We start from the raw sequence: 26688 nt of genomic DNA on the forward strand, positions 1-26688 counted from the left end.
ACTCATATGACTGGGTATTTATTTGAACATAAGCAATACTTAATATTTGGAGGAAACGAAATCTGGGTACTATAGAATGGGAAGGGCATTGAAACAGGAAAGAATAAAACTGAGAAGCTGTTAATTACTGAGCCTATTACTTTCCTAGGTTAGGAAAAGTTAATCTTTTTGTGTATTAGTCAAACCTTATTCAAAAGGGATACCCTGGGGCAAATTGTCTCATTAAGTCATGCTTGCAGGCATAGTATCTACAACACGGAAGAATATTATAAAATCTTAGCTAATGAATTAGAGCATATCTGTCCTATGACATCCTTGTTAAATTTTAAGTACCAACAAACAAAACATCTTATGCACCTCACTGGGATAAAAGCTGAAATCAGTCTGAACTTATTGATAGCTTTGATAATCTTTTTATGAATAAAATGCTTTCAATGGTTCAGAAGCATTTCTCTAGGAATCCTTATAATTTTATTTCTTGCTTTTCCTACAAAAGGGGGCAATTACTCAAAAATTATTGCCTATATGAAGTTATGCCTCCTAACAATCCTAAAATCATAGATTTTCTTGACACCTGCTTTATGTTTGGGGGACTGGCTTGGGTAGCAAGTTTTTCTTTCACCATATACAGCAGGTCAGGAAATAGAAGTTATTCTGGCTATTACTGATATTTCCATTCAAAATCAACATTAATGATAAAAAAAGAACTATTACACTAGTTAAAATGTTGCAGTGTGGGCATCATTACAGTCCACAATCTGGCAAGAATTAGCAGTTTAAATTGGTATTGTAGATATTTATGGTACCAGCTACACAGGTAGAACTGCCAAGGGTCATAATCTGACACGTAATTTTTAGTGGCTACATCTACACAAGATGCTTACTGCACGGTAGCTGACTACTACTGCTCCATAGATTGTTACTACTGCGCAGTAGTGTCACTGGGCACAAACCGTGACGTGCCGCTACTGCGCAGTAGTAACAAGCTACTGCACATTAAGCATCACTATGCAACCACGCTGGAATGCTACTATGTAGTAATGCCAGTTACTTGGTTATGCAAGTATTAAATGACTGCACAATAACAACTGTACAGTGGGCAGCTTCTGTAGATGCACCCAATTAGGTCTATATTGGCTCAATGGGAAAATAAAAATCTTGGTTCTGATAATAATATCCACAATTGACAGACAGACAGACATTAACAGTAGAGTCAGTTTGGTTCATCTCATTTTGTGATATATGGACAGTAAATCAAAATTGTTGTAAGCTGGCTATCAAGAATTTACACCAGATATAATGTAGAATGGATATTGTCTAGTGAAAATGCAGAAATTAACTAGGATGCTATGTTAATGACATAGAGAAAAATCTTAAGCTCCTCCAGTCTAGTACCTAACTCATTTGGGGTAAAAAAAATGACTGAATGGTACCTTTGCAGTCCCTTAATACTGGGACCAGTCAGGGACAGTTCAGTCTGTGGTGAAACTTACGGTTTGGACATATGTAACATTTGGACTGGTGTAAATGCAGCTTAACCCTGAGGTGGACAGACATGCAATCTTATTGAACTGGTATAAACTGGTATAAACTGGAACAGTGCAAAAGTGTACCTGCAAAATCAAGCAACCTCTTGAACTGGTTCACTGTGAACTGGGTCATTGCTACATGTGGACACAAAACAATCCATGACTCAGGTTTGGCCAGCTCTGGCTATCCCATGCTGCATTGTTGCTCCTTCTTCCCTCCTCCTCCAGTGCTGCAATTAGTTGCTCTGGTACACAGCCAGAACTCTACGGCCCCCTTTTTTTCTCTTTTTTTGGCATTTTTTTTATCCATAAGCTCTCTTACACAGCTTAATCAATGAAAGCTATCTTTCTAACAACCAATTGTGTCCTCGCTTTCTACTTGACTGCAGCCTCTCAGCATGGCCCCCCTCTCTCCCACTCCCTGAAAAACCCTTCTCTCCACCCCAAGACAGTAAACCACACTGAGGATTTTGGTCAGGCACAGACTAGTGAATTTTCTTATACTTGTGCTTAGGAGAGAAGGGAAAGCAGAAAAGTAAAAATGGCCCTAGTCAGTTCACCCACATGCTATGGCCCTCAAAGTTGTAAGTGGAAGCAGTCCTCCCTCCCTCCCTTCTCCCTCTACCCTTTTCACCCACTGTGAGGCATACTGATCTTGGTGCTCACTCCCTCCCCTAGTGTTGGAGCCACAGCACTTCAATGCATAATAGATCAGTGGTTCTCAACCTTTTGCACCTTACATCCCAGCTACATATGGTCAAAAAATCCTGGTCCTACTGGTCAAGGAGCGGGGTTAGGGTAGGTCACCCCCGGAGGGCAGTTGAGGAGCAGGGAGGGGGTGTCCCCCAGCGGCTGATCAAAACGTGCAAAAGTGAAATGGGAAGTCACCACCATGGCCCGAGTACCACCTAGAGGACCCATGTCCCACTGGTTGAGAAACCCTATAAAAGATAAACTTTCTACCTGAAATGCTGGGGCACTGTACATGTGGACACTTTGGACCTGTGACAAGTGTGAAGACAAGTGTGAACCAATTTTCAATCAGTGACATTTTGGAACTGTTCAATGGTTATATGTATTCATGTCCTTAGAGCACTCCAATGACTATAAGTTGCTAATGGTATCCAAGGGGCCATTCCCACAAATGAATATTACAAGGACATTTTTTTTTAAAGCACTCTGCTCATAGAATAACTCATCTGGTCAAAGATATGGTGAACTTTGCAATTATCTCATCAGAAATTATTCATATGGGGTGCATCCACATGAGATACTTTACTATGCAATAGACTAAGCTAATGCTCAGTAAAATGTCCTTGTCTACACACGCTCAGCAATTACTGCACAGTAGGTTAGCCTAGTAGTATCTAGATTAGTTCAGCAGTATCTAGATTAGTTTAGATATTACTAGATATAGGTATTAGAAATCTGAATTAAACTAATGCACTTTTGACTCTGACCAGGAGCAAATTGCTCCCTCAGCCTAAGTAGCAGGGAGCCACAGAAGGTGGGAAGAACTGTCCTGGCTTCTTGGAAGCTGCCTCCTAGCCACGTGGAGATTGGCACAGTCCCGATGTCCACAATGTTTGGGAGGCAGCTGCCAGATAGCTGGGACAGCTCTCCCCCGCCCATCAGAGATCAGGACCAGCCCCCATGCCCTCTCTCAGCCCAGGGCAGGCACCTGGGGAGTCTGGAGCTACCCCTGGATGCTGCAAAGGGTAGAGCAGGGCAGGAGCAGCCCTAGACTGACTCTCTAAATCAGCCAGGCCCATTCCCTCCAGTCCGGCAATGGCTGCCCCACCCACCCCAGCTCCCAGCTCTTTGGGGAAAAAAAGCCCCACTCACTGGGTGCTGCTGGGCAGAGGGGGGCGAACCCTGCTGCCCCACACTGCCCCCTCAGAGGTGCCTCACCTGGGCCAGCTCTGGCCCTTTAAAAAAAAAAAGAGAAAAGTCCCACACTCACCATTCCTGCTGGCAGGGGGGTGATCCCTGCTGCCCCCCACTACCCCGTGCCATGTGGGAGGTTCTGCACAAGCCCCCAAAGCCCTGAGGCCACTGCAGGAGTGGTGAGTCCCAAGGCTTTTCTCATTTTTTTTTTTCTTAAAGGGCCAGAGCTGGCCCAGGTGGGGCAGCCCTGGGGGGGGGGGGGGCTGGAGGAGTGGGGGAGTTGGGGGTCTCATGGCAGAGCCCCCCATGCAATGTGGGAAGAACTGGGGCTTTTCTTTAAAAGAAAGTCGGGAGCTGGGGTGGGTGGGGCAGCCATGGGGGAGGCTGGGGGAGTGGGCAGGGCATGGGGCCTGGCAAGAGTACCCCCATGGTCCCCTCCCCCCTCCCCCACCCCTAGTACTTACCAGCTCAGAGTCCGGCTGCATCTCCCTGCTGCAGTCACCGGGGACCATCTGAATCATCGAAGCTCTCTGAATTTCTTCTGAAGATTCAGAGAGCTTTGAATTGATTTGGACCTTTAAATTGGTCCCCTGTTTTGATTCAGATTCAGAGATTTGGCCACCAAATTGGGCCGAATCTCCTCCAAATGGACTCACCGCCCAAAACATCACACAGCCCTAGTAATAAGGATATATTTTAAAAGTTGGCTCAGAGAAAAAAACCTCATGTCATTCTAAAGTTTTAGAATGCCTTGCATATGAGTTTTAAAGATAGTAAATTCATATTTAAGACTTTCAATGGAAGCCAACATTCTATTCTTTTCAGCATTTTATGAGGCAGCTCAGACTGTGGGGGAGAGGATTTTTTTCTGACTTAAATTAGAAAAGCTCAATTTGTTTTCTTGAGTTGCAGGAGAGAGATAAATAGATTCCCCAGTTTTAATGGATTCCTTTTGTGCTCCATACCTCTAAGTTGTTTTGTTTCTCAAGATTAAATTTTGTGACTTTAAGAGAGAGTCCCATTATGATAGCTAGGTAGTTAGGCAAATAAATCCTAATGTGCTGGGGTGACAATACAATACAAGGGGCCTATCTAGAGTCTTGAAAAGCTAATAAATTCAAAGTTAGGATGACAATTCTGTCTTTATTACCTCCAACTGAACTTAACATTGAAGCAAAACGTTACTGTAGTAGCTTTGGTCTATAATAGAGAGGGGCTGTATTTCAGTTTTAATATACTGATTTTCCCAAGGAAGTGTCTTAATTAAATTATGACCTTTTTTTGATCCTGAAAAAGATGTTAAAAAACAACATGCTGAATTTGGATACAACTGCACTGTGTATTGAAGTTTTAACCAGGATCTTCTTTAATCATGCATGTCAATCAGAATTTGCATTTAATAAACCATTTTGCACCAATTCAAAAAACATGAAAATGAGAGCCAGTATCAAATAGAACTGTGTTTTAGCCTCTAAAAACAATGTCTAATGTAAAATTATACATAAAATAACAGGCCTTGAAAAGAGAAGGGAAATTACTTCAGTGGGACTACTGGGATTCATAAAGCGAAAATGATTCCACATACTATATGATCAATTTGGACTGTGTTGTATGGATTATTTTGTAGTATTATGGAAGCCTCAACCTCTCAAGAAATTTACTCTGTTTAAAATTTTAATTAAAAACACAAAGGGCATGTCTACACGTGCATTTATGCCAGTTTAAATTTACTGCACAGTAAATTACTGCGCAGTGAATGGGAATATGACAGCCTCTACACTTGCAGGCATTAAAGGGCATTAACAATACGTGTGGACTGACTTGGGACTAAAGTTAGTCCCAAGTCAGTCCACATTCACAGTGTTACTGAGCAGTAAGGTGTTTATACATGCATTACTGTGCAGTAACTGATTGGGGGTAAATTTGTATCAAATTACTATATTTGATGAGCAGCCACCAGGGACTGTCCAAATTATCAAATGCTCTCTGAATCTTTTCCGGTGATTTGGAGAGCTTTTAATTGATTTGGACCTTTAAATTGGTCCCCTGATTCCCTTAGGATTTGGAGATTCAACCACCAAATCGGGCCAAATCTCCTCTGAATTGAATCACCACCCAAAGCTTCACACAGCCTTAATTAGCATGGTTTTTCCCACGACACATTAATGCACAGTAGAACCAATCTACTGTGCATTATCTCACGCAGATGCACCCAGTATGTTCTAACTTCATGACGTAATGTTCCACAGATTTAGGATGGTCTAAGTGTAACATGTAACTTCACCCACAGGCACCTAAATGTGCAGTACCTTGGTGAGAAGTGTTAATTAGGAACTGGAACTACCTTTTTATGGTAAATTTAATGTAAAAAGATAGGTTTTGCAACAGAGTGAAATTTTTAAATGTCTCACATGGCATAAATTCTAAAGTATCCATCTTAAAAATATTTCCATGGCTCCCCTAGCATCTGATGAAGTAAATTGATGCTTATGAAAGCTTATACCATGAATCTCTGATTTAGTTAGTTTACAAGGTGAAAATCTACCCTGCCTACTGCATGACTTCAGACTAACATGGGTAACTACCTCTCAGAAATTATAACAGGTATTTATGAGTTTAGTATGCTTTAATCCTCACAAATTAACTGAGAGAGCTATGCTTGTACTGTTTATTGTTCAGAGTAGTTTATCATTTTCAGAACATTCTACATGTGTACAAACACCCTACTATCTTTATATGAGAGCACATGATGTTATAAATTATCTCATTACTAGCTGGGATAAAACAGCTTTACAATATTCCTTTGTCACCTGCTTCTCTCTGTTCACTTGTTTGGGAAGTTTATGTAGTTTTATATTTAATTTTATTATTTTGAGTCTTATTATATAAGTTCACATCCTGAGACTAAGAGATGGAGAGTCAGAGTTTTAAATCAAAAGCCACAGTGTACTCAACCCCTTTCTCCAGAGGACACAATCAAATCTTAAGATGAAACTGTGCTGGACATTTCTGAATAAGAAGCTTATGGCACCTCACTGTATCTCAGCTTAATCAGAGAATGGCATGTACCAGAATAAAGCAGTAAAATGTACAGACAAGTCACAGAACCCCGTATTCATCGGGGCAGGAGTTTCCTTCATTTATTGCATGTTACAACAAAAATGTGCATTAAAGAAACAGAAATATGGTGTAAGGATGCTATTAAGTCACACACCTGCAACTGCATTTTTGAAGCAGAAATCTATCTATCTATCTATCTATCTATCTATCTATCTATCTATCTATCTATCTATCTATCTATCTATCTATCTATCTATCCCATTAATGTTAGTACAGAGACTAATCAAAACAAAAGAAATAGAACCTTCATATTAAGATACCCTTTCTGTTTGCAGTCACATGGGGTGCCTGTAGATGTAAGGGGGGGCTGCTCTGACATGCTGTAACTACAGCATGTTGGTTGGAGCAGACTCAATTAATCGTGTCTGCTGAAGCATGTTAATTAGCCCACTCCAACCAGCCTCCACGTCTCATGTATCAGTGGCCCTGCACTTCAAAATGGAGCATGTGTAAAAACACTTAGCTTTCCCTGTGGTCTCAGATTACTACGGGTCCAATTCTGTCATCCTTATTCACCTTAGAAATGCTTTTTATCCAGAAGTAGGACCAAGGAGATAAAAGTAATAAGGTCCTACTCCAGCTGGAATTGCTCTGAGAGGGTCATTCCGTCACTTTCAAATTACCAAACTGGAGCTTGCTCTAGCTCTTGTATTCCAGGAGTGGATGATGCAGAGTTAGCTATGTCAGCCTTATGCCACCAGAGAAATCCCTTACATTAGTGAGACAAAGAAAAAAAAGGGTAAGAAAAGCATAAATGTCAGCCCAAAAAGACGAAACAGTGGGAAAGTAACATTGGAAGAAAATAAACCATTTCTGCAATTCACAGGAGTTCTTTGAAATGAATAATGTTAAAGGCAGATTGCAGCATAAAATGCAGTTAATACAAGTTTTCTACAAGAGAGTTACTTTATTGTATATGTTTAAGAGCCAGTTCTACAGAAGAACAGCTGCCCACAGAAAGTTATTACAAATAAATAGTTTCTAGAGGGATGCTCAACCTCCAGCTCACAGGCCAAGTCTGGCCCTGACGTTATGTCATTCAGCCTGTGGGACTCCCCATGGGTCCAGAAATTTGGTGGTGGAAGTGCGGCAGTACTGATCTCTTGCTGCCAAATTTCTAGACCTGCAGGGAGCCCTGGGCCCTGTGTACCATATCAGGTGCCTGATCTTAAAATCATAGAAAATTAGGGTTGGAAAGGACCTCAGGAGGTCATCTAGTCCAACCCCCTGCTCAAAGCAGGACTGTCCCCAACTAGATCATCCCAGCCAAAGATGGAGATTCTACTACCTCTCTGGGTAACCTGTTCCAATGCTTTACTACTCTCCTAGTGAGAAAGTGTTTCCTAATATCTAACATAAACTTCCCTTGCTGCAACTTGAGATCATTACTCCTTGTCCTGTGATCTGTCACCACTGAGAACAGTCTAGCTCCATCTTCTTTCAAACCCCACTAGTTGAAGACTGCCATTTAATCCTCTCTCAGTCTTCTCTTCTGCAGACTAAATAAGCCCAGTTCCCTCAGCCTTTCCTCACAAGTCATGCGCCCCAGCCCCCTCACCATTTTGCTGCTCTCTCCTGGAATCTCTCCAATTTATCCACAACCTTTCTGTAGTTGGGGGGCCCTCATACACAGGGAGAGGGTGGCATAGGCCACCAGGGCCTGATCCTGGCATGCAGAGTTGGTGCCAGGCCCCAGTGCCCAATCCCACTACATGGGGGCACTGGGGCCTGGTAAGGGGCCCCAGTGCTCAATCTTGACATGCAGGGCCAGGTAAGGGGTTGTGGTAGGCCCTGTATGGCCTGCTCCTTGTGTGCAGAGGCCAGCTGAGTGTGGCCCGGTCCAGATGTGTGAGGCTCAGTCTGGCCTGAGGACCAGCCCTACACTACTCATCTGACCCACGGGGCCAAAAGCATGAGTACCACTACTCTAGAGCCTTACTGATATTCTACATTACCTTAATCTTAATGGATCTAGAGGGGAAAATCTAGGTCTGTGCAGGGAAGTGAAATAGACAAAACGACGTTCAGAGAAGGGTTTGGAAAGCCGAGGAATTCTTGGGGAGGGCTTCAAAGCACCCAGCCTCACGAGAATTAGGAGCAGGGCATCACAGAGCACACCCCCCCCCCACCTGCCTACTCCCCCCTGACCCAAATGAACCTGGGACCCCTAATGAGGGTCCCTAGCAGGGAGCTGAAACTGATACAAAGGCCTTCCCCTTTCCCATCCCTGCAGACTGTGGTTTCCTAGCTAAATTTCAGAGCAGCCCCTTACCCTGTATGTGTTAGGAGGGTGAGGAATGGTGCAGTTTGGGATGCCTGGAGGACTGACCAGACATTAGGCATGAAATGCTCTGTGTTCACACATAAAACTGAGCCAGATCACAAAGGACCAGCTCAAAATGGCACTTGATATTCTTGGTGTGCTTTTAAAATATTCCAGGAAGTTAGAACTGGATTTAAGTGTCTCACATACCCACAAGCTCCCAGTAAGACATGCATTGTTTCGAGAAGGCAGAATGAAGAAAATCAAGATTTTTTTTCCAGAGTCATGGCTGAATGCTGATCACATGGTACAAGATCAGAATCCACTTGCTAGTGTCACTTGCCCACCATTTGCTGCTCAGTCAAAAGTTAGACATTTGACCCTGTCACAATCAGTGCCAAACTGGCAGTAGCTTATGGATGAACAGCCAAAAGTTGCTGCCAATTCAGCAGCAGCCTTGGCAGGGTTATATTTCTAGCTTTCAGCTGAGCAGCAAAGGCAGGGCAAATTAACCCAGCAAATGGACTCTGCTCCTGTTCCAGGCAGCCAGAGGGGAGCACAGCTGCTACAAGTCATTCCAGCATCCCCATACCTCCATTCCAGCACAGAAATTAGATTTCCTCACTTAAGATTCATACCCTAATTTTGGAGAACTAAGTTTGGGGAAAAGGTGTATTTGTATGCGAGTAAATCTGGTAACTGATGTACAAGGTGGATGATCATTTTCACCAATGATTCTTTTTAAACAATCTCCAGCCTTGTTCTGTGAGCTATGACACTTGTGCTGTTGTCTAAGCCCACCAGCACAGAATTGCTGTGGGATTTGCTGTCTCAGGGAAGGAGGAAGTTTGTAGTTAGCTTCAGTAGTTCATCCACTTTATTCCCCAAGTCTTGAATGACATCCTCTTTAATAGGCTGCCTACTGGCTGCGAGGTGGTCTTTATCTCCCTGATTCTCTTCTATATGGCTCTGTAAGATAGTAAAGGAAGGCTGTAGGAATTCAGTTGATTCTCCCTTGTGGAAAAAGGCAGAGAACAAAGGGAAGCTGCAACAGGCCATATAAGGACATGGTGACTGAAAGTGGCATGCTCTTGGCTGCAACAGAAACTTGAATTTCAGCTGCAGAATCCTGGAGTTAACAGGGCCCTGGGTGGGATGAATGGGTGGGGCAGATACGCATCTAAACTTGTGGGCTTTAAAATGTATTTAGGACAGTCGTGGGCAAAGTCCAGCATATGGGCCAGATTTGGCCTGTGGCAGACTCCATTTTCCAGCAGCCCCTGCCTGTGTCACTGCAGCTGGTTTCCATGGAGACCCCAGGAAGGGTGGGACCGTGACAGTGCAGGGCTGGGCAGGGAGCTGCTCTGAGGCTGGGATTTTGTGGCGGTGATGGTGTGGTCCAGAGCCGGGGCAGAGCTGTGATCCACTGCTCGCACACTGCACCAGGGCAGAACCACAATTTGCTGCCTGCATGCCCTTGCCCAAGGCATGCAGGCAGCAGATCTCTGCCCTGGCTCCAGACCATGCTGCCACCACGACAAAATCCCAGCTGAACACTGGAGCAGTAACCTGTCCAGCTGTGTACCCTGCCAGTGCTGCTTGGGCTGGTCTCCATGGAAATCCTGGCCCCATGCTGTCATGGCTCCACCCTTCGAGGGTCTCCATTGATATTAGCCACAGTGATGCAGTCAGGGGCTGCTGGGAAATGGAGTCTGGCTGCTGGCCAGATCTACCATTTTGCCCACCCCTGATTTTGTATGTGTAAAGTGGGCACAGACAGAAGTGTAGCTCCTCACTGTAACTCATAGCACTTTGCAAGAAGTGTTCTGAGTTACAGTGATTCCCCAGATGAAACAGAAGTTCACTGTTGGGTCCAGGGAGGGAAGCGGGCATTGGGGAATCCATCTGCTGGCTGCAAGCCCGAAGCTGGTTTCCTTTAGCAATGAGCCCTCCTCCCTCCCAGCCCGCGTGCTGTTTTCAGAATGGGAGGGGGAAAGGGAGCAGAGGGAGATCATTTTAGGAGTTCCCCAGCCGGCTCTGGAGGGTGCAGTGGGTGGATTGGAGGCCTCCTCCTCTGCTAATAACTGCATAGATTTCTGCTGTTCTAGATAAATTCCCCCAAAGCATAACTTCTCAATTTCCTCTTCCTTCATTGGCCACATCGCTACCTTATGGACAGCCTTGTGAATCTGCAGTCAAATCCATCTGCCTGTGAATCACTTCATGTTGATGGGGGGGAAGTGGGTGTGCTCCAATCCATCTGGCCCTCCCTCCAGTGCTGGATGAGGATCCCCTAGAATCTAAAGGGGGGGGGTGCCTCCAATCCATGCACCCCACACTGAAGCATTGGCTGAAAATAACGCAGACCAAACTCTCTGCACTCTCTTTCCCCTTTCCCATTCTGAAAACAGCTCGGAGGATGGGAGACAGCACAGACACATGTTACTGAAGATGCTCTGTTTTGAAACTTCTTTATCTGAACCATTATGCAATTGTAAGATTTTCTTGTATTAATGCAATGAGAGTTCAGATTTTTGTGGAATCAGGCCCTTTTAAAGTATTTTGTAGCCACGGACTCCTGTTAGGTCATGGCTGTAAAGCACTTTCAGGGGCGAGATTGGGGAAAAATTGTCACTTCCGTCTGCACTTAGTCTTCCATCTGTCCACACCCTTCTTTAGTACCTACTCCTTTGTTTCTCCCACCAGCTCTGACTGTGGATCCCAGGGACCAGAGATCCTTCTTAAATCAGGGTGTTTTGTATTAGAATATAAGCATTTCAGAGAAAAAAATGGATCTTAGAATAATAAAATGTGTACACCTACCTTACTAGATATTTGTCCAGCTTTCACATGGAGACTGTGATTTGTATAAACTACCTTTAGACAATGTAAGCCCTGCGGGGGTGGGGGGGCTGTCTGACATAGTCAGCTCTCTTATTTCACAAATCATTTCACCATCTCATCTCTCTCAGTCTCATGGAGATTGTCACTACCATTAAATGTTACTTAGATTATTTGATCTCCAAATCCCCTGAGGCCAAATCATTTTTAACTATTTACAACCATATGAAATATTAATTCCCAGCCTTGCAGACAGAATACAATGTTCTTCAAGCTCACAACTTTGCCCATTGATTTTGTTACCCATTATGTCTGAGCAGCATTCTTATCTGGGGCCATCATCTTCTTCTTAGTTCTTCTTCCCACCTCCTATTAAACTAGATCAATGCATTCATACAAGAACATCTTATAATGCTACTTACAGTAATTTTCCCTCCAGGATCAGTTCATATAAAGTGTGCAGAAAGTTGCTATGTGTTAATAGTCTTATCTTATCACCAAGTAATTCTATCTCCATCAAAAGTATCTAGTAAAGTTTGTGGATTAGTCATTGCTTAATAAAGCTATATAAGTGTCCACAAAACAGGATTTTCTTGACCAGCCCCAGATCAAGACATCATTATTACCTCTGCTGATAACTGCATAGATTTCTACTGTTCTAGATAAATTCACCAAAAGCATAACTTCTCAATTTCCTCTTCCTTCATTGGCCACATCACTACCTTATGGACAGCCTTGTGAATCTGTAGAGTCAAATCCATCTGCCTGTGCATCACTTCATGTTGATTAATGAATGTCATGATTTTTGGTCTTAGCAGTGATTCTTCCAAGCTATTTGCTACCATTTTGAAAATGGCACTAGAAAAATAAATGTACAACAGCAGAGGAATCATGGGAGTTTTGAGGAGCCCCAATCCGAAAATTCCTGCAGTTTTCAGTAGATTTTTACAATGAAAAAGCCTACTTTGATTTTTACAAGAAAAATCATGGAACATAGAAATGAGTAGTTGAACACTTAAACATGGGCTATTGGCCCAGAATGCTGCACCACTCACTTGAACAAGCAGATGTGTGTGGCATCAATAATTAACTGGGAAAAGTTCTGCAACCTGGCAAGCTGAAGTGTATACACTTTAGCTGGATATAAGTTAAATCACTGCACACTCAGTGAACAAACTTGACCAATGTAATGTCCCATGTAGGCACAGGTTAAGGTAAACTTAGTGGTGCAACTTAAAACGAATGAACTATAACACCATCTACCATAGTAATTACTGTTCTGAAAAGACAGTGTGCACAGAATATTTTAAAATATGGAAGTACAGTCTCCATACCTTTAGCTAATGGTTCCACAGTGATAATTTCACTGCTGTTGCCTCTTCCAGCAGCAGTCACAGCCACCACCCAGACACTGTATTGTCGATTCCGACTCAGATTGGGAATTCTGTAGGAAAATGAGTCAGGAGAGGCTTCAAACTCGCTGATTACCTGTGATGGGAGAGACAAATGTTTCCAAACTAAAATAAATAATATCTAGAGAGAAGTTGTTGAGGTCTTTCACCTCTGGGCACCTCGAATGGGTGACAATCATTCCAAATAGACTGCAGATGTAGGGACTGGACAAGACAGAACTACCATATTTTATTAAATACAACACCCCCCCAAATAAAGCATTACCTTGTTTTTGGGAAGGCAGAATGTAAAAAAAAAAAAAAAAGGAGAGAGATTTTTCTAGAATTGTGGACAACTATAAAACATAGAGTAAGCCCTCCTGGAAACATAGGACATGTGGCATCAGAAACTTCCTGGTGTAGTAGACTGATCCCTGAGATGCCACACTTCTTGGACACTCTCTGTTCTCAGGACTTACTCTATGTCAAACAAGGTTAGGCACTAGATCTCTGCAAAGACAGCAGCAGGACTGTTACTACCAAAAGTCTCCCTGAGGATGAAGCTGCACACTTTCCCTGACCAAGGGGAAGGGAACATTTTAAAGACACACACTGAACATCATGGACTTCTGCAGCCCTTGCTCATAATCAAGATCCAGAAGTGAGTAGCTTACTAGAAACCTACCTAGGAATTTAGTTGACTGTAATCTAGCCGTGTGGCAAAAGGCGGACAAGCCATTCAGATTTACTCAAGTTGGATTTCTTTCTATATTGTGCTATTGGTATTCCTTTTATTTCCTATCCCTCTTTGATTAATAAATCTATCTATTTTAGCTCGCCTCGCTGTGTGGGCTTAAGAGGGAAGGGACCTGCTAAGGTGGGCTCGGCTATTTTACTCTCCTCCCACATGGGAGGCTGCTGGTGAATGCTTCATGCTAATAATATAAGTACCCCAAAATCCCAAGGTTTACAGGGCCTGTGTGTATCCCAGGGGGCACAGAGCCCAAGGAATAACCAGACCCTGGGTGGTGGCGGTGGTTACCCCAGTCTTGTGGGTGTGCTCCAGGAAGGGGGTCGCCCAGTCATAGGTGCCCCAGGGGAGATACTCAGAGCTTGGTGGTTGTTTGGGTGCAGTGAGGAGGGTGGCTCAATGCAGGAGTGCCCCCCCACTGGCCTGCCACACGTCAGTTCTTACACAAGTTCCACATTACAAGCCTCATCAAGATACTACCAAAAGGTCACTTGCTGTCTCAGGCACAAATTACATTGCTTAGCCAAAACTAACAGCTGTGAGAGGGTTAACACAAGACTCTGACTTGTCAGTTTTCTGAGCTGAGTCAAGTGGAAGCCATTTTGGCAGCTACATAGCATGAACAGTGTCTCCAGATTTCTTTTCCAGCAAAGAAAATATCTTCCCTACTTAAAACATGCACCCCAATTGGGGAAGAGGACTGATTTTGGGGGGAGAAAATGCTAACTATATGTGAGAAAATATAGTATTTGTTGCAAGCCACTAATATTAATTTAATTTAGCTATGTCTTCTTTTTTTTACAAATTGTCTGTATTTTGTGCTGTAGATTGCCATCAAACTATTCTGCAAAAGTATTCAGTTGTTTTCTGATCTAATATTTGGAACTGACTATTCAAGCTTCGTGACAGGTCACCTCAGATCTAGTCTGTACTACAAAGCTTGTGAGCAGAACTCCATTTCTATTGGCAAAATGTTGAGAACCTCCAAACTGCAGGAACTGCTGCAGCAATTGAACCCTTCTTTCTGCTGCCATAGTTGTAAGGCTTCTGCTATCAACTGGAAGCTGGCTGAACATATGTACAGACAGCCCCATATATTCAGTTGGCTGCTGTGACCCCTTCAGCAGCTGGTGACTTTCCAGAGTGCACAGCCCACTCTTGCTCCACAGCTGCTGAGGGGGTGCTATGTCAGGGGGAGTCCTTGTGCTCTGGCTGCTCTCTCTCTCAAAAATGCCTGGTGTCACAGCCAGGTAAGTACAGACAGAGCCTGAATCAGATGATATTGCACCTTAATGAGATGGGTTGACCTCTTTTTACCTTGCACGCAAGATCTAAAATTAAAAATCTACTAACACTTTCACCCAAAATATTTTTTTTTCAGTTACAAAATTAATTTTAGTTTTCTTCTGAATTTAAATTCTTCTCAGCTACGGACTAGCTCAACTACCTTGTTAGGTGAGTGCCAGAAGAGTCATATAAGTGCAAATAATGTCAGAATAGTATGTCCTACTGAGCCACACTATTGTGCTTCAGCAGTGTTCTGCAGGAATGGTAACAAGGTGCCAATTCATGGCACAAAATTTTAGACAATATTTATGATAACTATCTAATTAAAAAAGTATTGGGGTTTGAGTAGGGCCAGTGGCTTTGAAGTAAACATACGCTGTATAGAGGCTTTAATCTTTTAAAGATTTTTATTGTATGGGAGAGAAGTTTTTGTCTCAGACTTGAATGGTAAATACAACCAAAATAATACAGTAGAACGCTGGACAGGAGACACTGACTCTCTGACATCATTGTGGTTAAAGTCTTGCTTTTTCTGCTTACTTAAGTGGAAGGAAAACACAGTCAAGTATTGAAGTGCATAGTCAACAATTAACAATATTTAGACTACTCAGTTTATTTCTGGCACAGGTTCTGTGAACTTTTATGTAAAACAAACCAATCAAGCAATCAATCAACCAACCCAGGAAAACCAATTACTAAGATGAATAAATACAAAATGATTTTTATATGCAATATCAGGCTTGGGAATGATTATGTAATGCCAATCTATAAATAAAGCGGTTTGAATGCCACAGAAATCAACATTTTATGGCAAGTTTTTTCTGCAAATAAATATATTGATGTAATCCGAAGTTTATTAAAACAGAGAGAAGGCACGCATGAAAAGTCTTTCATATACAAATATCAGCAGGTGTAAAGACCAATCTCATTTAATTGACATTTCAAAGGAGACTTTGACATAGAAGTGTTCATGTAAACAGCCCTTCAGTAGAGAATACTAAATAAATAGGAGCTGTTTTTCAGGTGTCATGGCAACACCTCTGCAGTTTCAATTGATGAAGTGTCTCTGCTGGTGAGTAGGGCAATGCATAGCCCTTCACCCTTGAACTGGCATCTTTTATACTGGGAAAATACATCACATTGCTAAATTTATTAACTAATGTGTTAAACTCTATTTCCATTATTCAGGCAAGGACATTTAAAAATGTTATCTGGTGATGGTTAACCCCAGGATTCTCTGAAAGCCTGATTTTTTTTGACAGAATTATCCCCACCTACATTGATCCAAATTTTTTATATACTATCAGGGTGTTAAAATGTGTTCATTTACACAGTGTTAGGCTGATGTTGTAGCTGTGATGATCCAAGAATTATGCAAGAGGCAAGGATATTTTGGGTGATGTCTTTTATTGGACCAGCTGTATGGTTGGGATAAAGTTAGATGAGCTTTCAAATGCAGGTCTGAGGAGGAAAGCAAGCACAGCGATAGTTATAACAGTGGGTAGAGCTGTGAAACTGGAGTGGGGAGAAATTCCCTGGGGATAGCAGACAATTAGAAGAAAAGAAGAAAAGAAGCTTGATTACTTGATCAAGACCTATGAAAAGGAAGAAGACTCATTACAATCTGTAGATTTCAGCGGTTCCCAAATTCTGACAGATTGCGCACCACCAATTTAAAACCATATAACCTTAAGTACCACCAGCAAATTTTTCAGTTCAACCTTAGTACCACCAGCAAATTTTTGTCATGTAAAGTAACTATAATAAATTTGTTAACATGTACCACTGACAGGTTGTCTGTGTACCACTGGTGGTATGTGGTTGTCTGTGTACCACAGTGGTTATCCTGTTAAAAATGTGCTCCAACTGATGTATGTGTGTATCTGTCTGTTACATTTTTACATTTTTTTTCTGACAGATCATTCTGGTACATACTTTCTGTTTAGTTTCACCCACATAGTTACCATGAGGGCTTTTGGTCCATTGGATCATATATATCACATTTTGGGAAAGACGTGTAGGATCCATTGATTCTGATGGGTTCATTTTGGGGAGTGTTGATTGTACTAACAGTGAAGATGTGCTGACAGGTTAAGTATGTATGGTTAAGGTGAGGCTGTGTCCCATTTGATGTCTATTGAGCAGTGGGGAGTTTACTGATGATGAGTTGGACAAGGATTAGGGTTGCTTGAAAGATAGGAGTGGAGGGGATGGCAATATTTCTTTGTCTGCAGACAAAGATGAAGTTATAATCATCCTTTAGCCATCAAGATTACATCTCTGAGGCCAACATAGTCTTAATTTTCCAACATTTGACAGCTCATCTAACTTTACTGCAACTATGCAGTTGATCCAATACAAGATGTCACCCAAAAAATCCTTGCCTCTTTATTTACACATTATTTTAATTTTCCCAGATGGGAAAAGCAAGAATCAAAAAAGATTTTGTAAAGGAATCAAAATTTGACCTTTCACTCTGCTGTATGTTGTATGTATGGCTTCCTGTGATGAATAGCTTCCTAGCTCCCCTCAAACTATGCTATTCATCCCTGTTGCTCCTGCTGGAAGACTGGCCCACCTGCAAGACCATGGCTGGCCAACCTGCTGCATGCATGCCACAAGTAGTATGGGCAGCCTGTGTATGTGCCATGTGGCATATAAAACAGAGAACAGAAAACAGATCAACAGATTGGACAGGGGAAAGGATTGGAGTGGCACTTGCAAAGGGCACAGGGTGTAATTTCTGGTACAGTTCTCCAAAATGTTGGTCCCCACTGTGCTAGATTGTCTGACTCCAATTTATTCCTTCTATTGAGACCTGCATTTTATTAATGGTTTGTTCTCACTGTTTGCTTTCTAGATTTGAACAGTGCCAGTACAGATTCTAATTTGGACCCTAATTCAGATTTATTCTGACTCCTCATGTCATGATGCAAAGGCAGTTTGCTCTACTTAGCAAGCGTTTGACATGGTCTCAACTGCTGATATAGAGAGGTCAATTTTGCTAGACACTTCTGTTATTGGCTGAGACACTGCACAGGGCTTTGAAACTCATTTGTCTTGACATTTGCACAAGAATATTGGACAAAAGTCTGTAATTTGACAGACTGAAACCTATGTGAGGTCACATATAAAAATTAAGATATTGATTAATCGCACATCAGATTGACTATTATTATTCATGACCTAAAATTTTCTGGCATTTATTTAAAAGGGCAGTCAGAAGGGCTAGATGGTTTCTGGCACTTGAGCTCCTTTATTAATTTATCTATCTAATATATCCTATTTCTAAGGTGTTAACTAATATGGGATACATGCTGATGTATGTTGATGTTAGGCATACCAGGACGTTAAAGTTGCCATTATTTTGTTAAAATGGAATGTCAAAACAGCATTTTGAGGAAATGTTCTTATTTTCCATTATTCCAGCACTTCCTCATTTCATATAGGGATAAAGTAATTCCTTTCTGAAGACACCCCTACTACTGTAGGTCACCTTCATGGACACCTTAGATGACCAGCCCTGCAGTGGCAGTATTCAAAACTAACAAGACAAATTTGCCATATAGCTTTCAAGTCTATTGTTGGATAGAGACGGAAGGTGCTGTAAGGTAGTATGGGAGATAAGGTGAACATGTAGCCTACCACAGGAAGCAGGAAAAGAACATACTGGAAGCCACAGGTGTTGTGTTCTCTTGTCCTTTACAGTCAAAGTGAAAATATTTTTGTGGACACAAAGAGAGATAAGCAAGGCAGACCAGGTGAGTGAGGCAACCCCAGAGCAGAGGGTCTTCACCGCCACCAGGCCACCAGTGGTGGAAATCATAACTCTGGTGTCTCCAATTCTTTTTCAAGACTCCCCATATTTGGCTAGCCCCTTCCATATTGCTTTCCTATTGTTGGCTCTTTCCTTATTGGTATTGAAAATTAACATTTTTGGCAAGTGTGTAACTTCAATTAAGTATTCACTTACATGTCAAGTCAATCCATTAATTGGATCTGGTCTCATTAGCAAATATGCCTACATTCAATAAGTGGAATATGCTATAGCAAAATGTTTGGTTTCCAACTGGTTAACAAACTTCTTGCATTGCAGCATCTAACATTCATTTCCAAACACTTGGGAATGTTCCAGTGACAAAGAATTGATTTTACTTCTAACTTTCTCCTGTCATTTCAGTTAGACTAATATGCCAGAGATTTTCATTACATTGGGGGGTGGGGAGGGGAGGGAGGGAAGGGAGCTTTGTCAGCAAAAAGAAGACTAAATAACTAAAGAAAAGTTGAAATAAGAAACATAAAAGTTGAAATAAAAAAATATTTGAAAGGAATGTCACCTTGTCATGTACACCCTTTGCATATGCCAGTCTGAATAGTTGCTGATTTCCTATGCTGAAATGCCACACACCCTAAAGGGATGTTTTTAACTGACTGAGCTAGCCCTGTTGTTTCTACAGCCCACCTATGATAGATTTATTATCTCCTCCTTCAATTCATTGACTGTGAAATACAGAGAGCAGAATGCTTACAAAAATAAACTGCAGATGTGCACAGCAAAATAGAAGCAGTGGGGCACATTCTCCCTTCTGCTTATTATCCAGGTAGTTCATCTAGATCTCTGTAGCCATGTCTACATGAGATACTGACTGCACAGTAACCAGAGTTACTGGGCAGTAGCTTCATTGCATGGCTTTTTGTTGATGCTGAATGCATGGTAGCCCTTTACTACTGAGCAGTAGCATCATGTCATGCCTCATGGCACACAATGCTATTGTGCAGTAGTAATGAGTGACTGTGCAGTCAGCGTCTCATGTAGATGTGGCCTGTGACTCCACCAAAGGGTCTTCAAGGGGCAATTATCAGGGTGGTCTGAGCTAATTGCAGAAGTAGACCAGCCATCTTACTCAGCTGGAGGAAGCCTAGGGTAACTACAACTGAACAGTATCTCTACAAGCTGTTCAGACAACCATGGATAGGAAGCTTATGAGACAAAGTAAACCTCACCCCTTCCCCTGCCTGCATTACACATTTGCTAGTTCTGTGCTGACAATAGTTGCTGCACTAGAAATCTCTCTGTGGTTCTAATGTACCACATACTGTATTTTCTTGCATCCAAATGCACCTTAGAATGAGAGACATACCTTGTTTTTGAAGGACAGAAGGAAGAATAAAAAAACTTTCCTTTTAGTATGCAACTAAGTAGCAGCAGCAAGGGAGCAGAATTTGCTCACTGTTCTGTGCCCTGTGCATCACATGAAAACCTTACTTTTGCACCTTCTTGATAAGTGACAGAAACTGTTCTTACCATATTTTCTTGCATATGTGCACTCAAATTTCCAGTGCCTGTTTTTTTGGGAAAAAAATGTGCCTGGTATATGCAAAGAAATCCAATATATCACTCTCCTATACCTTTGTATGGGAATGATATGGACCCAGGTTAGCGCACACATGGATTAAGAAAGCTATATTAAGATTTACTGAGAGAAGAATGTAAAGCAACATTCATGTAGGGTTTGTGGCATGTGTCTTGTGCACAAATGGTGTATTCAGAGTTGTTATCTCACACATTGTCCCTCAGCCTGGACATACAAGTACCTATGTAGAGGAAATCACAGAAACGCTAGAAAGTTTGATTTTACTTTGAAGTCTAACTACATTTAAATGTCACTTTCTTAATTGAGAGACTTGCTTCCTGTGCTTATTGAGTCATGGTGACTCAAAATTAAGTTTTTATATCTGCTAGCAATGCAGAGTTAACTGGATCACAAAGCTCTTCGTACATCATCACAAACAGAATTATCTACCAAGTTCCAGAGTAGGATATTCTTTTCACTTGTATACATCTATAACTGTCCCTTACCCAAGGGATTAGCTAGTAATTATTTCCATAGAAGGAGAAATAGATTATGAGTCAGATATTTCTTTGGTGAATAAAGAAATATTTGGTTGCAATCAACCAACAATCTCTTGGATCTTGGATCCCCAGCTCCCCTCAGTTTCTGGATATAGCACACAGAGTGGGCATGCTGTGGTTCACCGCAGCACTTTCAGGAGCTCATCTAGTCCAAACCTCTGCTTGAAGTAGGTCCACCCCCAACTAGATCCTCCCAGTCAAAGTTTTGTCTAGCCAGGTTATGAAAACCTCCAAGGATGGAGCTTCCACCACCTCTCTAGGTAACCTGTTCCAGTGCTTCACTGTCCTCCTAATGAGAAAATTCTTCCTAATATCTAACCTAAATTTCCCTTGCTGCAACTTGAGACCATTGCTCCTTGTTCTGTCATCTGCCACCACTGAGAACAGTCTAACTCCATCCTCTTTTGAACCCCATTCAGGTAGTTGAAGGCTGCTATTAAATCCCCCTTCAGTCTTCCCTTCTCTAACCTAAATGAGTCCAGTTCCCTCAATCTTTCCCCGTAAGTCACCTCCCTCAGCTCCCCCATCATTTGTTACCCTCCTCTCAACTCTCTCCAATTTGTCCACATCCTTTCTGTAGTGGGGGACCTAAAACTGAATACAGGACTCCAGATGTGGCCTCACCAGTGCTGAATAGAGGAAAATAATCACTTCCTTTGACCTACTGGCAACACACCTATCAATGCAGCTCAGTATGCCATTAGCCTTCTTGACAACAAGGGCACACTGCTGGCTCAGATTCAGCTTATTGTCCACTGTAACCCCCAGGTCCTTTTCTGTAGAGCTGCTGCCCAGACAATGAGCCCTCAGCCTGTCCTGGTGCATGGGGTTGTTCCATCCTAAGTGTAGGACTTTGTACTTGTCCTTGTTGAACCTCATAAGATTCCTTTTGGCCTAATCCTCCAATTTGTCTAAGTCACTCTGAATCCTAACCCTACCCTCCAGCATATCTACTACTTCCCCCAGCTTGGTGTCATCTGAAAACTTGCTGAGGGTGCACTCTATGCCATCTTCCAGGTCATTGATTTAGATATCGAACAAAACTGCCCCCAGCACTGACCCATGGGGGACTCCATTTGATACTGGCTGCCAGCTAGACATTGAGCCATTGATTAGTACTCTCTGAGCCCGATACTCTAGCCCATTTTCTATCCACCTTGCAGTCCATTCATCCAGCCCATACTTCCTTAGCTTACCTACGAGAATGTTGTGGGAGACTGCATCAAAAGCCTTGCTAAAATCAAGGTACACCACATCTACTGGTCTCCTTACATCCAAAGAGCCAGTCACCTCATCATCAAAGGCAATCAGGTTGGTTAGGCATGATTTGCCCCTGGTGAATTTGTGCTGACTGTTCCTAATCAACTTCTTCTCCTCCTAGTGCTTAGAAATGGGTTCCTTGAGGATCTGCTTCATGATTTTTCCAGGGACTGAGGTGAGGCTGGTCTGTAGTTTCTGGATCCTCCTTCTTCCCTTTCTTAAATATGGGCACTATATTTACCCTTTTTCAATCATCTGGGACCTCTCCTGATTGCCATGAGTTTTCAAAGATGATGGTCATTGGCTCTGCAATCACATCAGCCAACTCCTTCAGCACTTTTGGGTGCATCTCATTTGGCCCCATGGACTTTTACACATCCAGCTTTTCTGAATAGTCCCTAACCTGTTCTTTCACCACTGAGGGCTACTCACCTTCCTCCCCAAACTGTGTTCCCTGGTGCAGTAGTCTGGGAGCTGACCCTGCCTGTGAAGACTGAGGCAAAGAAGCCATTGAGCACTTCAGCCTTTTCTGCATCCTCTGTCACAAGGCTTCCTCCCCACAGTTTTCCTGATACTCCTCTTGCTACCAAAATACTTGTAGAAAACCTTCTTGTTACCCTTCATGTCCTTTGCTAGCTGCAACTCCAATTGCACTTTGGCCTTCCTGACTTCATCCCTGCATGCCCGAACAATGCTCTTCTATTCATCCCTAGCTGTTTGTCCAAGTTTCCACTTCTTATAAGCTTCCTTTTTGTGATTTAGTTTACTGAAGAGTTCCCTGCTAAGCTAAGCTGGTCTTGTCTTCTGTCGTACTTGCTGGTCTTCCTATACACTGTGGTGGTTTGTTCCTGCACTCTCAGTAAGGCTTCTTTGAAGTACAGCCAGTTTTCCTGGACTCCTCTCCCCCTCAGTCTGGCTTCCCAGGGGATCCTGCCCATGAGTTCCTTAAGTGACTCAAAGTCTGCTTTTCTGAAGTCCAGGGTCCTTACTCTGCTGCTCTCCATCCTTTCTTTCCTCAGGATCCTGAACTCAATCATCTTGTGGTCATTGCTGCCCAACTTGCCACCCACTACTACATTCCCCACCAATTCTTCCCTGTTTGTGAGCAGCAGGTCAAGAAAATCCTGGCCCATAGTTGGCTGCTCCAGCACTTGCACCAGGACCACTCCTTAGCACAGTCTGAAGGTGGTGCAGACATGCCTCAAAAGTTCCACAGAAATAATTACTAGTCAACCTTGAACCTTGGTCAGTTCCTCAAATCAAATAATAACATTACATTAGTTTGTGTCCTTGGCCCCTCCTCCCCAGTGATGTCTTTGAACCTCTGTATCTCTCCCTACTGCTGATACATGCTCTTTTACAAACACATGTCAGTCTATACTGGGCTCTGTACTTCTACTTTGAATCTTTTTAACTCCTGAACTATGTTTACACTAACTCCCTGCTGAGTCTCAACCAGTGCTGAGAAACAAGCTCAAAGAAACTTGTGCCTTCTTCATAGTTGCCAGCCATGAAATAGAGAAAATAACTTAGAGCTCCTCTCACACTTTCTCCCTTATATGTGCACTTATGCCGTCTGTTTAATTGCTATGCTGGGCACATGCAGGCAGGACTTGTTTATTGGTGGTGGTTCTAGGCTTAACACAGGGTTGGCACAGACACAGCTTGAGACCTGGGGGCACAAATTCATAAATCACCTTTTTGATAAACCTGCAGTTTTCAAACAAGACAACAGTCAAAGTTTCTCAGTATAATTAGCAACCACTTCAGAATGCTGAAGGACATGAAGGCAAGGGAGTCTACATTTAAAGACTGCAATCCTTCCCTCATCTGCTGAACTCTTATGACTTGGTCTGATGTTACAAAAAAGTATATCAAATTGCACACTCTGGGAAACCTATAATAGCTGTGCACAGCACAGATCGCTTTTCAAATGGTAGTAGTGACAATGGGAGTTTACATAATCATACTTTTCTGTCTGAAACCTCCCTGATAGTGCATATTATACATACATACATGGATAGTTACACTTAAAAAAACCAACAAAACAAAACAAACAGAACAACACAAAACAAAATACACATTGAGTTGACAAGGACTTGAAAAGTAACTTGGGAGCCATTCAAGTCTATTGTTTAGATATCTACAAACTATAAAGGAAGTTTTAAAATCTGGAAATAGCAAAACCATTGTGATTAACTACATACACACTTTCCAGGTACAAAAGAGACATTTTATTTTCCCTCGCAAGTTGAATTATGTCCTACCCTATTATATCTTGACTACCCTAGGAATGTTTATGCATTATGTAAAGGGAGAAAAAACCCCAACAATATTTTTATTACTAAGATGCGACCTCCTTTAAAAGAAAAAATAAAAAAGAACATATAATGTAAACAAAAAACTTCCTTAATTAGAGGAAAAGGTACCATTAAAATCCTTCAGACATTTGAGGTCATCAGAATAGTTGCTCATCTTCCATTTCAATCTCCTTTCTGTAGTCAGCCAAACTAATTCTGCTTCTAGCTTTCACTTATCAGGGAATCAGTGTGTGGCTGTAAGGTCATCTTATTCTACAACTTAATATGAGTGGAACAAAGACAAGAACCAAGTGATAATGCTCTGGAAAGGACTGTGACTCAGAATGAGAGCAGTCTCCATTTATTAGCCTTTTATAGTGTTATTCTACTTACACTATTCCTCTCACCCACCTCCAGCCAGCAAATAGAGGGAACCAAAGATTTATTTACAATTAAATAACGTAATTCATGAAAGCAGCAAAAAAAACCCTCAAAAAACCAACTTAGTTTAACTATACTGTATATAAGTACACGATATTTCTGAGAGATGGACATACATTTCAGAACATATATTAGGTATCTATTTACATGAGTTCACAAATCTTCAGTCTCTCATTTTTCTTCTCCATTATCTCTGAAGTTTTGTTACTCTTCCCTTCTGTGTTATGAAACCTTGCTTCTCAACCTTCCCCCTTTCCATCCAGAGCACATCACCCAACCTGCTGTTTTCCAGGCTGCCCCTGCCTGCAGTTTTCTAGGTATTTCCTGCCTCTCTGTTCTTATTTAATTGACGTTTGTCTATTCATTTTATATATAAATGGAAATCTATTTCAGGTAGTGCTTGTGCTTACCAGGCAAGTTTTAATGTGTTTTAAGTTTAATCTTTATTTGCAGGAAAGCAAGAAAGCAAGCAAGAAAGTAATGGGGTTAGGTTTCAGCATTAAAAGATGTGGTGTATGGTCCTCTCCAGCCATCTTGGACAGAGGTTAGGAATTCAAATGAGAGTAGCCTTGCTTTTTTTCACTGGTGAACCAAAATCTTTTGTTTCACATGTTCTAGAGAGACAATGCTCCTTGGAGTCAAAGTGCAGAATCTAGTTATACATTTCAGGATCCTTCTTTCCAAGTATATCAGACCTTCTTACCCCTACAAAAGCAATCTGATTGTGTAAGACAGTTGCAGACCTGCATTTCAGAAAACCACAGAAGTCTGAAACTTTGGCACTTGGATACTTGCAATTTAGTAAGATTGGCCATCTCCGCCCAAGATAGAGTACTCAGGATTGAAAGAGAAGGTAGTTTTTGTGTGATTCAAATAAATCAGAACACTGTGGATAAGTTTTACAGAGAATGCTCTTATAATTTTTTTCTTTTAATGTAGGCAAATAGTGAAAAAAGAGTCCTCATTCATGCCTTCTAGATCAGGGCCCAGCAATCTATAGCCCAGAGGCTGGAGCTGGCCCTCAAAGCCTTCAGATCTGGCCCACAGAGCCATGGCTTCCAGAGCATTTGACAGCCAGGACTCTGCCCGTGCGGTGCCATGCTGCATTCGGGCAGTGTGGAGTTCAGTGGCAGGGAACACATTCTATGCTGTGCCACAGTTGGACTCCAGGGGCTTTGGCAGAGGGGGACCTCTGCCCATGCTGCACTGCATCTGCGTGGCAGGGAGAAGTGCCACAAGGGTCCTAGTGCTGGCCAATCTCAGACCAAAGCTAAGTCACTCCTGCCTAGCACTGGAAAATTTTGCCAACCCTGGACTAGGTACCTTAATGTCCCATCCACAGTTTATACTTTGAAACATAGCAACGCAGTATGATAGAGGCCAACACTAGTAAGTTAAGTTACTGCTTCTTACTATTTGACTCAAGCTGATGCTAGCAGTCCCTTATCTTGAGCAGCACTGAACTTAAGCCCCCCAAACAGTTTCAACAATACAAGCTATTAGAGAAGCAATTTGAGCTTTAATATTAGCTTCTATGAAGACATGCAGGATTCATGTGATTTGTAAGCCACAAAAAATAACTTTGCATGAGGAAGGGCACTGTAATCAATGAGAACCTTGAAAACAAAATCCAGTAACTGGATGCAATATATGGTGCTTCATTTCTCTCTGCCACTGGTTTTTGACCTTTTTTCATTTGCAGAC

General features: G+C 42.2%; 1 protein-coding gene across 1 annotated transcript in view; it reads right to left on the reverse strand.

The window, feature by feature from the left end:
* The window catches only part of DSCAM (DS cell adhesion molecule), a 717333-nt gene that overhangs the window by 75181 nt on the left and 615464 nt on the right, over positions 1–26688 (reverse strand). Inside the window, exon 21 of the mRNA XM_059720751.1 lies at positions 12975–13128. Within this exon, the coding sequence (XP_059576734.1) occupies positions 12975–13128 (154 nt within the window). The remainder of the gene's footprint in view (positions 1–12974; positions 13129–26688) is intronic.

This window comes from Alligator mississippiensis, chromosome 1 (genome assembly GCF_030867095.1).
Source record: "Alligator mississippiensis isolate rAllMis1 chromosome 1, rAllMis1, whole genome shotgun sequence".
In the NCBI taxonomy this organism is placed as follows: Eukaryota; Metazoa; Chordata; order Crocodylia; family Alligatoridae; genus Alligator; species Alligator mississippiensis.